Raw genomic sequence first — 14,921 nt, 5'->3', positions numbered from 1 at the left:
TGAATTCTGTTTCTTTTGGTTAAGGTTCTGACATTAGGCGGTGTTTGGTGCCCTAGGGAAGATGCTGCTTGGGATCCTGCATCCTGTATTTCAGTGCTTGGGTGAAGTCTTGGCTCCCTCTTTCAGTTGCTGCTTCCTGTTAATGTGTTCCCTGGGAAGCTACAGGTGATGCCTCAATTACTTGAGTCCTTGCCGCCCATGGGGAGCCCCTGATTGAGTTTCTGGCTCCTGACTTTGACCTGGCCCAGTACCAGCTGTTAACAGACATTTCAGAAGTAAATCTATAGATAGAAGATCTTTCTAGATCTATCTGTTTGCCCCTTCTTTTCTTTCTTTCAAATTAAAAAAAAAAATCTTGGCATGCTTTTGCGTATGTTGTCATTATCTTGGTATTAGTAACTAAATAAATGGAGTTAGAGTTTTTAAAGAAATTTCAATTATTTTGCACTATGGAAGTTGATGTTTTACTCTGAGAAAAATAATAAACTCCCTGGCATTCTGAGAAAAACAATTATAGAATCAGGTTAGTGTGCAACAAAGACAAGTAAATTTTAATTCTTTGATCTATGTCTAGGAAGAGAGTATTTTATTTTAGATCTTTGAAAAGCCATTCTAGAAACTAGTCAACACACACCAATCTAGATTATATTAATTTACTGTATTTTGGAAAACCATGCCTTTTGTAGTTAGAAGTAAAGTAGTTCCCTAGGAGTGTGATTTTAGTTTGCTTGTTTTCTTTTTTTAGGATTATTTTATGAAAAGTTATAAAACATTAATTCTAGACTTAAGCAAGATGTTCACAATTACTTGCTTGCTACAATTTCCATTTTCTATAAAGATGTTTCAGTTTTGAAATGTTATACATACTGGATCTGTATAGATGATAAAGAGAATATATGTGTTCCTTTGAACACTAGGCACTCATTAGTAGCTGGCTATTTTGTGATCTCTCCTCCCCCTTCATATGTTGGTAAATTACTTATAGTATTAAGATTGGGTTTGTCACTTAGCAGATATATGCTACTGTTTGTTGTACATTTATTTTAAGTTTCCTATTTAATTGATTAAAAAAAATACTGTGATTGCTTTTTTTTGGTGTTGTTACCTGATTTTAACTTTATATGATTTCTGACTCTTATTAACTTGACCAGGATATGCTCAAGCTTCTATAATTGCCTTAATTGGCTGAGCCCTCTCCACCAAACTTGAAAGACCTCTTCCTTCTAGGGTTGATTTCCATTTTGGTTACAGGGACATGAAGTAATTTTCACATGTATTTTATACTACAGCTAAATTTAGAAACAGCAAAATTATTAGAAATAGGATGAGAAAATCAAAAAGGATTAAGATCTTTCATCCTAAGGTAAATGCCTAGATGTGTTATTCATTCTTTGTCTTGTCTTCCTCTGCAGTCAAGTCAACGTTGCTGCTGTATCAAAGCCCAACCACAGGTCTGTTTCCCACTAAAACCTGCGGTGGTGATCAGAAGGCCAAGATCCACGACAGCCTGTACTGTGCTGCTGGGGCCTGGGCTTTGGCTCTTGCGTACAGGTGAGCTGGTGTGGAACCAAGACAAATAGAGCAGTTAGATGCATTTTGGTTGTATTACTGATGTGTGACGCGTTGTTGCCCATGTCCCATTTGTGGCCTCTAAGCTTTCATTGGCTAAGAGTTTACATTACGTTGTTTCTTTGGTTTGATGAATTTATGGTCATTTTTTTCTGTAGTTTTCTTAATCACCATGTCTTTTTTTTTTTTTAACATTTCATTTTTATTGGAAAGTCAGATATACAGAGAAAAGGAGAGAGAGAAAGATCTTCCGTCTGATGATTCACTCCCCAAGTGAGTGTGACAGCAGGTGCTATGCTAATCCGAAGCCAGGAGCCAGGAACTTCCACCAGGTCTCCCACATGGGTGCAGGGTCCCAAAGCTTTGGGCTGTCCTCGACTGCTTTCCCAGGCCAGAAGCAGGGAGCTGGATGGGAAGTGGAGCTGCCAGGATTAGAACTGGTGCCCATATGGGATCCCGGCGTGTTTCAAAGCGAGGACCTTAGCCACTAGGCCACCGTGCCAGGCCCTTAATCACCGTGTCTTTGCAAAACTGACGTAGTTACCTTTTTCTCATTGTGTTGATTATTTCTAATCATAGAAGGAATTGATGGTGAGTGAATTTTTAAAGTCATAAAATTGGAGCCTTGGAGCAGGTTTTGGGTATAGTATTTACAATGCCAATTGGAATGCCAGTGTGCCTTATTGGAGTGCCTACTTGTTCCATTCATTCCTGCTTCTAGCTTCCTGCTAACTTTGAATAATGAAAGACAGCAGTTCAAGTAGTTAGGTCCCTACCACATACCTGGGAAGCCCAGCATCAGTTCCCATTCCCTACACTGAGAGATCTTGGGAAGAATACTTCCAAAGAACAGATGTGCAAATGTCATGGCTACATTGGTACCAGAGCATGGCTGCTCTCTGTCTCTTCCTCTCAAATTAAAACAGAACAAAAACAAAAACGAAAGAACTGCTTCTTTCCTAAGTGTTCTAATAGGGAATTGGTTCAAAAGCAGAGCCGCTGAGACTCAAACTGACACTCATATGGGCTGCCTGCACCTGTGTTGTGGATGGCAGCTTTATCCACCATCAGGAGCATTTCCTCAGAGGGAAAGCCAATATCAATATAGCTTAATGTTCAGGGCCTTCTGATTTGCTGAATCACATATGCTGACTTAGGCCTGACTAGAGTCTGTCCATAGTAAATAATCAGAGACTATTCAATTGTGACTTCTTCAAAACCAGTTGCCTGGACTCTTGAAAAACATTGGTGTCTGGGACCAGTGTTCTGGAAATGTAGGTTAAGGCTGATATGCCTCTGATGCTGACATCCTGTGTCTTAGTGCTGATTTCCGTCCTAGTTGCTCTACTTTTCTTGCTCTTTTTTTTTAAAATATTTATTTTATTTATTTAGAAAGTATTAGAGGGAGAGAGGAAGGGATAGAGAGAATCTTTGATTATCTGTTTCACTCCCTAAATGGCCACAATGGCTGGAACTGGGCCAGGCCAAAGCCCAAAGCCAGGAAGTTCTTCTGCGTCTCCCACCACATGGATGCGGAGGTGCACTTATGCCATCTTCTCTTGCCTTCCCAGGTGCAATTGCAGATAGCTGTCTTGGAAGTAGAGCAGTGGGATCTCGAACCTATGCCCACTTGGGATGCTGGTGCTCGAGGAGCTATCTTAAGCTGCAGTGTCACAAAGCAGCCCCTTGGTGCTCTATTTGTGATCCTGGTAATGGTACCGAAGCAGCAGTAAAAGATGCCCCATGTGCTTGGGCTGCTGTACCATGTGGCTCACTCAGATGTGGTTCCTGGTTCTTCACTTGCTGCTTTCACCTGGCCCATCCTCAGCCATTTAGCCACTTGGTGGTTGAGGCAGTGTTTGTCTAAGTGTTTGTCTAAGTTTCATTTCTGTGAGTCTGCTTTTTATTTAAATAAAAAGTATGAGTGTGGCTAGGTTAAGAGACTGAACAAATGTAACAGCCAACTATAATATATAATCGTTGACTGGTTTAAACTTTGAAAAACAGCAAGGTACATTTTGGAGATAATTTGTAAGTTTTAATTTAGACTATGTATTAGATAACATAATATCCATATTAATTTTTTGTTCATAAGACATACTTTTGGAGAGTGTACAGTTGAAGAATTATGATTTCTTTCAAATAGTAAGAGGAAAAAGCTAATGACTATAAACCCATGTTACCAGCTGAACAGTGAAAGATTTATTCTTTATCCCATCTGTTTGGGGTTTTTCTTTCTTTCTTTCTTTCTTTTTATTTATTTGGTTTCTCTTTTTTGTAGATTTAAAATTTTCTAAATAAAAGGGTGGAAGAAAATGGCAGTACTAAATGTTAGAGTGTGGGCAGCATGTGGATAAATGTCAGACATTAACCTTTTTCAAAAAGGCTTCAAACCATCTGATAAAGACTTTAAAATCTGTACTTTGCAGGATGCATTATTTGTATGGCATTTCTACCTTTAAAAATGCTTGTGTAATGAGGCAGCGGGGTAATAAACTGTAGAGCAAACTTACAATAAATTTTACTGCAACTTATTTTTTATTGACACCATCCTGTTTAAAGATATTAATCATTCTCTTGGGCCCGGCACAGTGGCCTAGCGGCTAAAGTCCTCACCTTGCACACGTCACAATCCCGTATGGGCGTCGGTTCTAATCCCGGCAGCTCCACTTCCCATCCAGTTCCCTGCTTGTGGCCTGGGAAAGTAGTCTAGGACAGCCCAAAGTCTTGGGACCCTGCACCCATGTGGGAGACCCGGAAGAAGATTTTGGCTCCTATCTTCGGATCAGCTCAACTCCAGCCTTAGAGGCCACTTGGGGAATGAATCATTGGATGGAGGATCTTCCTCTCTGTCTCTCCTCTTCTTTGTGTATATGACTTTCCAATAAACAAAAAATCTTTTAAAAATATTGCAAGTTTTAAACAGAGAATCTTAACCTAGTTTAATGGATTTTAGTTGTCCTTTATTATTATTTTTATCTTTAACAAGAGATACAAACTGGAGTACGTTGATTTTAAATTAAGACCTATGAATACAAAACTCTATGCTCACGTATACCATGTGTTTTGTATGGTGTGTTGAAGACATGCTTGACTCTGACTAAAGTCACAAGATGCTATTATAGCAGAGCAAAGAAAGCACATATTTATCCTAACCTGTACTTCTTTAAACCCTTGTGGCCATTGCATGACCTAAAGTAATAAGTGTTAAAATTGCCCTCATTCTATAATTATGCATTTTTTAAAATATCTTGATGGATTTTTTCTAATGTGGAATTGTAGTTTAAAGTTTCAGTCAAATCATTGTACAAAATATGTTATTGATAAAGCCGTTGGCTTGCTTCTTTAATTAAAAAAAAAAAGAAGGAAAGTATGTACAGGATTCATCATAGGACTTTTTTTTTTTCTTAATTGCAGCACTTCTACATTTGCTGGGAAAATGAAGTTTCACTGTGACAGAATTAGTAGACATCATGGGAACACAGGATTAGCCAGATAGTTAAATACTTAATTATAAAAAGCTTTGCTTCCTTTCCAGATGTATTTCCAATTTGTTTCATGAGTTATCTCTCTCGCCCAGGCGCATTGATGATGACAAGGGAAGGACTCATGAGCTGGAGCATTCGGCTATAAAATGTATGAGAGGAATTCTCTACTGCTATATGCGCCAGGCCGATAAGGTAAAACACTGCGGTGTGGACTGGAATTCTCACATCCTTCGGAAGGATTAATTTAACCAGTATTGCCATAGCATCTTCTTTGCCATAGCAAGGAAGAATTACTTTAAAAAGGTAAAACCATACCCTAGGGTATTCTAGAGGGTTTAAAGCAGCCTGTTCCGTCCCAGGTAAGGATTTGCAATCCTAACATAGAAGGACACCTTAAGCTAGTGGTGATTACCTACTGTTATTTGGGCTTACAGTTGGTTCATGTTTTGCACCTGGTATTTGCTTGATGAAGAGCTGATTTTTTTTTTTTTTTTTTGGAACAAATATCCTTGATTTCAACCATTATCTCCTACTTGAAGAAAATTTATGTCAAATTACCTTGGGACAAATTACCTTGGGACATAAATTTCCCTCGCTAAAGTGAACTCTAAAATTTAAAAATATGGTATTTTCTTCATTTACATGTACAATCCAGAAAGTAGAGGTTAAGAAACTAAAGTATATGGAGTTATATGAAAACTAAAAATATCCCCAAATTTTTGAAATTGTAAGCTGTGTGTAAGCATAATGTGCTGTTTTGTCTACTTTTGTCAGTATCTCTGTGTCCCCATATGTTAATACAGTCAGTGTCCGTATGCGTTAGGTCACTGTGGGTCCCCAAAAACAACCCCAGGTTAGGTGATCACTAGGAGGAGTCACTTGGGTCAGTGGATACTCATAGTATTTGCTCTGGTTTATTAAAGTGAAAGGGGATAAAGCATAAGGAGGAAAAGGCTGGGGACCATGACTAGATCTAATAGCCTTAATTGCCCTGGAAATTCATCGTGACAGCACTTATAAAACGTTGTCTACCAGGTCATAGAGGTGCCTTTTCCTAAAAAAAAAAAAATTCTAGGTTCTCAGAGTGGAATGTGTTGTTTAACATAACTTAAATTGTTTTATAGAAAGAGTTCAGACCTAATGAGCCAGTCAGTCTTGTGTAGAAACACATGTCAAATCCAAATTCCTTCATATTGGCCAAGGGGATCTGTGCAGTCGTTTCTAAGATGAGCAGTCTTGGGCCTACTATGTAAATTTTTCTCTGATTGATAAGTGTAACTGAGTGCACTGATTACTAATCTGTGCTGTGCATGTAAAATCTGGCAAATTATTTAACTTCCCTGTGCCTCAGTTTCTTTGCTTTTGCTAATTATATGTACATTCAATATTTCCATGGAAAGGCAACTAAGTGATCATGCAGTCAATATTTATTGTTATAACCATTAATAATAGCTGGTTTTGCTTCCAGACCATGCAGTCTGCATTTTAATGCACAACGCTAATTACACAGGCTTTTTTGAATGCATATATTTTATCTTATCAATATGTTAAGTTTGAATTTATGCTTGGAAAGAATTTTAAAACTGATGGCACATCTTTTAAAGACCTGTATTAGAAGTCAGATTTTTTTAAAAAGTCATTTATATTCTGCTGCCAGAATATGATAATGAGAAAGTTATTTGACAAAAAGAATTAATCCATTCATATACTGACAGACTTATAACTTATCAATTAATATTTGACTTTGCAAATCATTATTTCAAGGGTGTTTAAAAGGCTGCTGAGATAAAGTATTACATATTGATCTACTTGTATTAATCAAGAATGTTTATTTTGATGTAGTTGTGGTAAAATTATTTTTTCCTCGGTGTGTCATGTTACTCATGTTTATTTGCTATGTATCATTTCATGAACTCTTAATGTCTTTATTTACCCATTTTCTACCTAGAAAACAACAGACTTAAAATTGTTTAACAGAAGAAATCAATGACAGAGTAGCTTAGGATTCTTTGTGGGATAGTCAGTCAATTGTTAGTACCCTTATCTAAATATTATTCAATTTTACTAATCAATGAACACAATTATGGATTCTTTTAAATAGTTTGAGTGTGCTTAATCTATTTTAAATTTCTTCAGTTAAAATATTAGCACTCCTTTCCTTGTGTGGCTATTATGATACAAATACATTTTTCAAGAATATATGTGTCATGCTGAGTATTCATGTATACCACAACATGCCTGGGTTTTGATACTATTGTGTTTAAAAATGCCTTACAAATTTTGAAGGATCTTCAGTGCTATAATCTTTGTTTATCTCTCTAACATTTTAGTTTAAGAAACAGGGTTGTAATCCACATGTGAGTCTCATAAACTGAATCAGAGATTGTTCTATTAATCCAACTCAGTCCTCACTTCTTTGTGCTGACTGTTCTGTTCCTCTTGGCCATTTTGCTCATCATTCTATAGCAGTAAGAAATATGAGCATATTTTAAATGTGAAATTTTTTAAGTTGCTAAAGACACACTTGTAGTGTTCCTTTGGTATTGAAAACTGTGTTTTCTGTCTTTTGAAGTGAAATGATTACCTAAAAATTCTAGGGCTTCTTCACTCTTACTGATGTCTCATGCCTTGCATGCTTCTCGATACTTTTTTTTTTTTTTAATTTTCTCGATACATTTTTAAAAAATATTAGCTGAGCACCAAGCTGGATGGGTCAGTCCCCGCCTTGCACATGCCGTGATTACATTGGGGCACCAGTTCATATCCCAGCTGCTCCATTTCTAATCCAGCTCCCTGCTTGTGGCCTGGGAAAGCAGTCGAGGACGGCCCAAAGCCTTGGGACCCTGCATCTGCATGGGAGACCCAGAAAGAAGTTCCTGGCTCCTGGCTTTAGATAAGCTCACCTCTGGCCGTTGTGGCCACTTGTGGAGTGAACAAGCATATGGATGATCTTTTTCTCTGTCTTTCCTTCGCTGGGTAAATCTGCCTTTCCAATAAAAAGAAATACATCTTTAATTTATTAGCTGAAAGTAATGTTTTAAGTTTATTGAAAAATGTAATACAGTTTATTGCAAATTGGAGCACATTATCATTGATTTATGTAATATAAACTAATCTACTCTCTGTGTTGTATTGTCTTGTTGAATATCGCAATTCCTAATCTCAGGTATGTTTTACACTAATGACCCATATATATATATTCCGTCATTGACCATCTTTTCTAATGTATCTTTTCTCAAAATTTCTGTGTATTTGCAAGGCAGGATTACAGTGAGAGGGAGAAACAGAAATCTAACATGTGCCTTCGACTTCCTGAATGGTCACAATGACCAGGCATGCGCCAGGCCAAAACAGAAACCAGGAGCTGCATCCAGGTCCCACCTTGGGTAGCAGGACCTGCTGTGCTCCGGTTTTAGTGGCAGGGAGATGGGTAGAAAGCAGAGCACCTGAGACCCGAGCTGATGCTTCTCTGGGATGCCAGGGTTCTGGGTGACCCTAGTTTTCTAATACTTCAGGAGATCTTTGAGAGAGCTTAGGTTGTTTTCATATGTAATTAGTACTTTAGGGTGCAGAGATTTCCTTTATAATAGGCTGTGAATGTTATTGTGCCTTATTATCTACTTAAAACATTTGTTTACAATGCTAAGTCATTTCTAATTAATGAGAAATCGTTAAAATTTTATAAGCTTTATCCTTCCAGGATTCCCTCATAAGATAACTATTTTCCTTTAAGCACACATTTCAAGGTTATAAAATATGAATGTATGACAAAATACCCAGCTTCGTGGTCCTATTGAGCAATGGTTTATTCGTAATAGTAATAGTTTTCACAGAAAATCGAAAGTTAAAAAGCTGAATAGGGCCTGGTGCAATAACGTAGTGGTTAAAGTCCTCCCTTATATGTGCCGGGATCCCATAACGGTGCCAGTACTAATCCTGGCAGCCCTGCTTCCTATCCAGCTCCCTGCTTGTTGCCTGGGACAGCAGTTGAGGATGGCCCAAAGCATTGTTACCCTGCACCCACGTGGGAGACCTGGAAGAACTCCTGGCTCCTGGCTTCAGATCCGCTCAGCTCCAGCTGTTGTGGCCACTTGGAGAGTGAACCATCAAATAGAAGATCTTCCTCTTTGTTTTTCCTTGTCTCTGCATATCTGACTTTCCAATAAAAATAAATAAATCTTAAAAAAAAAGCACTATTCTAGATGTATCTTTGCTTGAAAAGTTTTGTGCATATAATTCTTTATATTTAGTTCCCAAATGCAACACTGAATAAAATAATAATTAATGTCCTTTTGTTTTTGACTGCTTTTAAGAGTACTCTTTGTTTGTAAATGATATACATACAACATGCCCCACTAATCTTCAAAGATTCTAGAGTTTAGGTCTAATTTTTTTTTTGAAATTTTAAATTACTGAGCTTGTTGCAGCTTTCAAACGCGAAACCTGGTTACATAATTCCCCATTTGATAGTCTTTAGTCGCCTACTTAAATTTTTCCCCTGACATAGCGATTCAGTGTAAGTTCTCCTACTGAGTTCTTGAATGTCTTAAAGACAAATGACCAATACCACTTTTTTATCTGTAGCAGTAACTCTATTATACTGGTAAGGCCTTATCCTTTTAGAGAGCAGTCAAATAGGAAATACGTATTTTGTTTGACTTTAGTGACGTTCTTGTGTAGGAACCCAGAATAATGTTCAGGACTTTGAAATAATAACCATGATAGTATCAAAGGAGTGATCACATCGATTGCTATTTGTGTAGCTTTAGGCTCTTGCTAGAAGCTTTGCATTTGCAATAGGGTAGACTCCTTGTTTGAGTTAATATTGGATGACTTGGGTATTCTGTCATAGGAAAGGTACATCCCTAACTGAACTCTCATTTTTTGATTTGTGTGTGCAGGGCACTTGGAGAAAAAAATAAAGGTAAATCAGCTCTCCACAACAGCACTACTTAGTAGATTTGTTATGATAGGCAACATAATATTCTAACTTGTGTTGTTGTGCAGCATAGTAGCCAGTAGTCTCGCCTCTCTGATTTAGCGCCGATTTGTCACGGATTGCTGGTGGATAGCACCTATGTGCACAGTGTAGCTTCCAGAGTTTTACTAACTAGTAAGAGTCAAAAAGAAAAGCATTCCTCTACTCACAATACTTCTGACATCAGCTATGTATATTTTTCACACCAAATAGAAGCACCAATTATCCTACAATTTAACTTTACTAAAAATTTTATTTATTTGGAAGACAGAGGATACAGATAGCGGTATTTTTTGTCTGTTGCTTTTCTTCCCAAATGCTTGAAACCAGAAACTTGGAACAATATCCATGTCTTCCCTGTGGGTGATAGAAAGCCAGCTCCCTTGGCTCTCACCTGCTGCTTTCTGGACTGTACATGAACAGAATTAGCAGATTTGAGAGCAGAGGGCAGGAATCAAACCCAAGAACTGTGATATGGATGGAAGAGTTCCAAGAAATATACCCCCTATGTGAAAAACTAGGCCCTCTGCAAGTTAACTTGATTCTGCCACAGGTTAAAGGGTCAGTCCTACATTAGACAGCAGTCACACTGGAAGCTCCCTGGAGTTATCCGCAATTTTGTCTGACTTGGATAAAACCAGAGATCCTCGTGATCCTCATAGCCGGCTTTAAACGTTGTTAGAGCAGTCCACAAAAGTCAGAGCACACGCTATTTATCATTGATTTCACTAAAAGATACGATGAAAGATTCAAATGAACTGGCTGATGATGTGTTCTGCAGGACAAGATTGAAAAATGTCCTGAGTACCTGGCTTTGGTGTGCCTGTCTTCTGAGGTCTGCAGTCCTCTGCCATGTTGATGGGTTCACCAGCCCAGAAACTCCAAACTGTCCTCCAGGTTCTTATGGAGGATATTTATTCCAGCATGACTGTTAAAATTACTAGCCGTTAGTTACTACATAAGTTACTAAGAAGATTGGTTGAAATATGGGGTAGGGACAACCTGGTCTTGTGGTTGGATTCTCTGGCAGCAAGCAGCACTGTCTACCTCTGTTCTGAAGCTGCTCCTAGGCCTATCAGCAGGCCCTTTAAAGGAATGCCTGCATCTCATGTTCAAGTGTGGTTCAAATCCCAGCTATGCTTCCTCCAACCTAGATCACTGGTAGTATACTTGGGGAGTAGCAGATACTGGCTCAAGTGCTTCAGTCCCTGCTGCCCAGATGGGAGACCCAAATGGAATTCCTGGCTTTGGCTCAGATCTGCTTGATAGGCCACGAACCTGCAGAAAGAGTCACTCAGAAGCACAAACACAGAAGTTTAAATAGAAATCCATGCCTGTGAAATCTTCCAGAGTTGATGAAAAACATGTATTGTGAAAACTGAACAGATTTCAAAACAGTTTTACATCATAATAAACATCTTTTAATGCCATTTTCCGTGAACTTTTTGGAAATATCCTCATGTTTCTCAATATCCCTGGGAGAAAAAGACAACTAATAAAAGTACAAGAGGGAAATAGTTAATATTATATGGGAGTCCTCAGAAAGGAATCAGAAATTGGGTTAGGAATTTGTAAAAATGTCTCTGAGATTGGTTTTAAGGACGAGAAAATTTTATTTGAAAGATGGAGAAGACAATAGGGTTCATTCTTTATTTCTTTTCATTTTTTTTTTATCCTGGGAAACTTAGACTTTAATCAGAAAAAATAAATGACATGAATTATGGAGTTAATGGTGAATCAAATGAAAGAAAAAGAAGAAAATTAAGTAGATGAGAATGCTTAGTTTTCTTTTGCAGAAATCAGCGATCCCACGTGATCTTAAAGAGATACAACCCATTCAGCATTATTTCTACACAATGGGTACAAATGACAGTAGGATTCTAGATGGCTCCTTTACCAAATAAAAGGAGGCAATATTAGAACCATCTAGGTATCATCATCATCCTTTACATCTCTTCAGAGAGAAGAAAATCATTGCCTTTACATAGAGCAATGCTTAATTGTATTTATTTTTTGTTTCCTATTTATCTTATCCTCTGAGGTTTACACAGTACTTGACACATTTTGCCAGGGAGAACTGAATCAGGCCCTAAGGAAATGGTTGTATGTTTTTTTTTTTTTTTGTCATTGATGTTTGTGTGTTAGATCATTTATCAGTATAATTCCAGAAAGTATTTTATGTCTAGTTAGTAAATATGGATGTGACCTGTGTTTAGAACTAATGTCTGAGTTATGAGCGTGTATGCAGAAAGAAAAATGATAACTTGTTAACAGATGCCTAGGTTAAAATCTGTGATCCTTAGAGAAATTATGTACCAAGTTTGAACACTTACGAACTAGAATGTGGTCTCAAGTCCTTTTTTATTTGGAGTGTCATGCCAGCGTTTCCAGGTAATAGCACAGTGGACTACAATCATGAAATCCTGCTTCACAAAGTGATTCAGCATTTTACTCCAAAGTAAAATAAGATGGAAAGCATGGCAAAAGCCATTTCTCCTTCATTGACATGCTCGTGATTACACTCGAGTTGCTCTGCTTGCGGAGTAGTAGTTCATACTCATGTTCACTGTTAAATTTGTACTAATGACCCTTATTGTTTAAAATGGTCCCATTTCTGCCTTGTTCACTCCTCCTAAGACTTTGTTTTCTGCATTAAAATATTTAATGAAAAATAGTATGTGTACTAGTCTTAGATGAATATGTGAATTATCAGCCTTCTCTGAATTGGTTATTTCATTGCAGGTCCAGCAGTTTAAGCAAGATCCACGCCCAACAACCTGTCTCCACTCTGTCTTCAATGTGCAGACGGGAGATGAATTACTGTCCTATGAGGAATATGGTCATCTTCAGGTAAAAGGGAGAAATCACAACTTTTCTTTTCCATGCGTAGAAATTTAAATTTTAAGAAAAAATATATTTTAGATTTTATTTAAAATGAAACTATAAAATGAACCTTGAATGCAGAAAAAAAGTGAAATCCTAACCACAGGTGTGGGTTCATGACTGTAACTGATAATATATAACAGAAAATCCCAAGTTTTTCTTATTTGCCATTGCTTTCGTAATATATTAAATGTGAATAAAGGTAAAAGTGTGCCACTGGAAGGCTGAAGAAAAGCCTGGTGGCAGTGCCATGAGAGGGTCCTTAGGTGAGGCCGGCAGTGCACTCAGACTCTTTCCCACTTGTTGATGAAGATCACTGAAAAGTTCATGTCAGTCTCAGACATTAAAACCAGAATATGACCTTGTCAGGCTTGACACTCCCTGGAGCCTGAGACCTGAGAAGTTAGGAGGCATCCAGCATAGACCAGAAATGCCAGATACTAGTGGCACACATTGCTGATTTGTCCAGGTTTTCCTGGGCACCAGGAAGTTACTGCGCCAACTTTTTTCTCAGTTGCCCAGAAAGGAATAGGGGCAAACTGAGGCAGACACAAGGCACCAGGACTCTTAAAGAGAAATGTTAATCTATGTTAGGCTTGTCTAGGAGAGATTTACATCTTCTTTTCAATGGACTTAAATTGGCATTTGCATTTTGATGGCTAAGTTAAAATTTTGGGCTGCCTTTTTTCACATTTAATAACAGCTTTATTGAGACATCATTCACATGGTATAATTCACCTATTTAAATAGTATCATTCAGTGGTTTGAAGTATATTCACAAAGTTATCAAAATCAGTCTTTATCACTTCAAAAAGAAACCCTGAATTCCACAGCTGTAGGAAAAACACCAGTCAACTGTCTTTGTGTATTTACTAATTCTTGATACTCATATAAAGGGATTACATAATATAAGATCGTGTATATGTAGTATCTTTGGTTAAGTGTAACATTCTCTAAGTTCATTCATTAGAGTCTTCCAGAGAGATAGAGCTGTGTGTGTGTGTGTGTGTGTGTGTGTGTGTGTGTGTGTGTGTGTGTGTGTGTGTGAAGATACACAAGAAGGTATTTGTCAGAGGAGTCAGGCCACAGGACCATGAGGCTGACAAGTCCCATGCAGCCATCTGCAAATTGGGACATAAAGGCTGCCAGTAGTCCAAATTTTAAAAAGCCTCATAACCAGAGATCCTGATACCGTTACTCCTAGTGGGACGACTCAGCAAGCCCAGTGTCCTCAAGAAAGCTGTCTTAGAGAACCTTGCATACTTATCCCAGGGCAGGAGACCGCATAAGAGAGAAGCAAGAATTTGCTCTTTGCCTCTTTTGTAACATGTAGAGCCCCAGCCAACTGGATGATGCCACCTCACGTTAGCCTGAATCTTCCCCACTCAGTCCATTGTTTCATAGAGCTACACCTGGAAATTAGCTTTGATAGTTTTGTACGTATTTCTTTATCCATACAGTTTGTGATCCAAACCTTCAGTGGTTATGCTAGGTTGGCGTTTGTTGTGGCCTCTATCTTTACTCCTTCTGTATCTAATAATTTATATATTCCACTGAAGATTCTATGAGAACCTTTTTTTTTTTCATTAAAGTGAAAAGTAGCTATGATTTTGTGTTTTTCTGTTTATGTTATATATCTGTTTTTAATTAGTAGACTTATATTGATGAATATTAATGTATTATATAAATGCTGTGTTCTCTGAAGATAAGGCACATTTCAAGATGGATTGCATATTGTTATTTCTATACTGGCATGGTTATAATGTCTTGCTTACCAAATAAGTTTTTCACTCACCTGTGTTTGAGATAGATTACTATTCTGTTGCTTCTTTTGGGGTAAAGGTGTTCTGAGGTAAAAATAAATTACACTCAGAGCTTGAAAGTATATGTTAGCAAAGACATGCTGTAGAGATAGTTATCAATAGTTCTACTTTCAGCCACTTTCCTAATCAAGGAATAGGATAAGGATTTTAGAATTTTACATTCAAAGCTTTGATTTCATT

The 14,921-nt window shown here is 37.7% G+C and overlaps 1 protein-coding gene across 4 annotated transcripts in view; it reads left to right on the top strand.

Annotated features, from left to right (window-relative positions):
* The window catches only part of PHKB (phosphorylase kinase regulatory subunit beta), a 221,839-nt gene that overhangs the window by 39,482 nt on the left and 167,436 nt on the right, over nt 1-14,921 (top strand). For all 4 annotated transcript variants that reach the window (XM_040982753.1, XM_040982754.1, XM_040982756.1 and 1 more), the window contains 3 exons: nt 1,413-1,551; nt 5,150-5,249; nt 12,778-12,885. In XM_040982753.1, the coding sequence (XP_040838687.1) occupies nt 1,413-1,551; nt 5,150-5,249; nt 12,778-12,885 (347 nt within the window). The remainder of the gene's footprint in view (nt 1-1,412; nt 1,552-5,149; nt 5,250-12,777; nt 12,886-14,921) is intronic.

The sequence above is a fragment of the Ochotona curzoniae genome, unplaced genomic scaffold (assembly GCF_017591425.1).
Source record: "Ochotona curzoniae isolate NIBS_2020 unplaced genomic scaffold, NIBS_Ocur_1.0 contig_3622, whole genome shotgun sequence".
Classification (NCBI taxonomy): domain Eukaryota; kingdom Metazoa; phylum Chordata; class Mammalia; order Lagomorpha; family Ochotonidae; genus Ochotona; species Ochotona curzoniae.
This window is presented reverse-complemented; position numbering and strand designations above follow the sequence as displayed.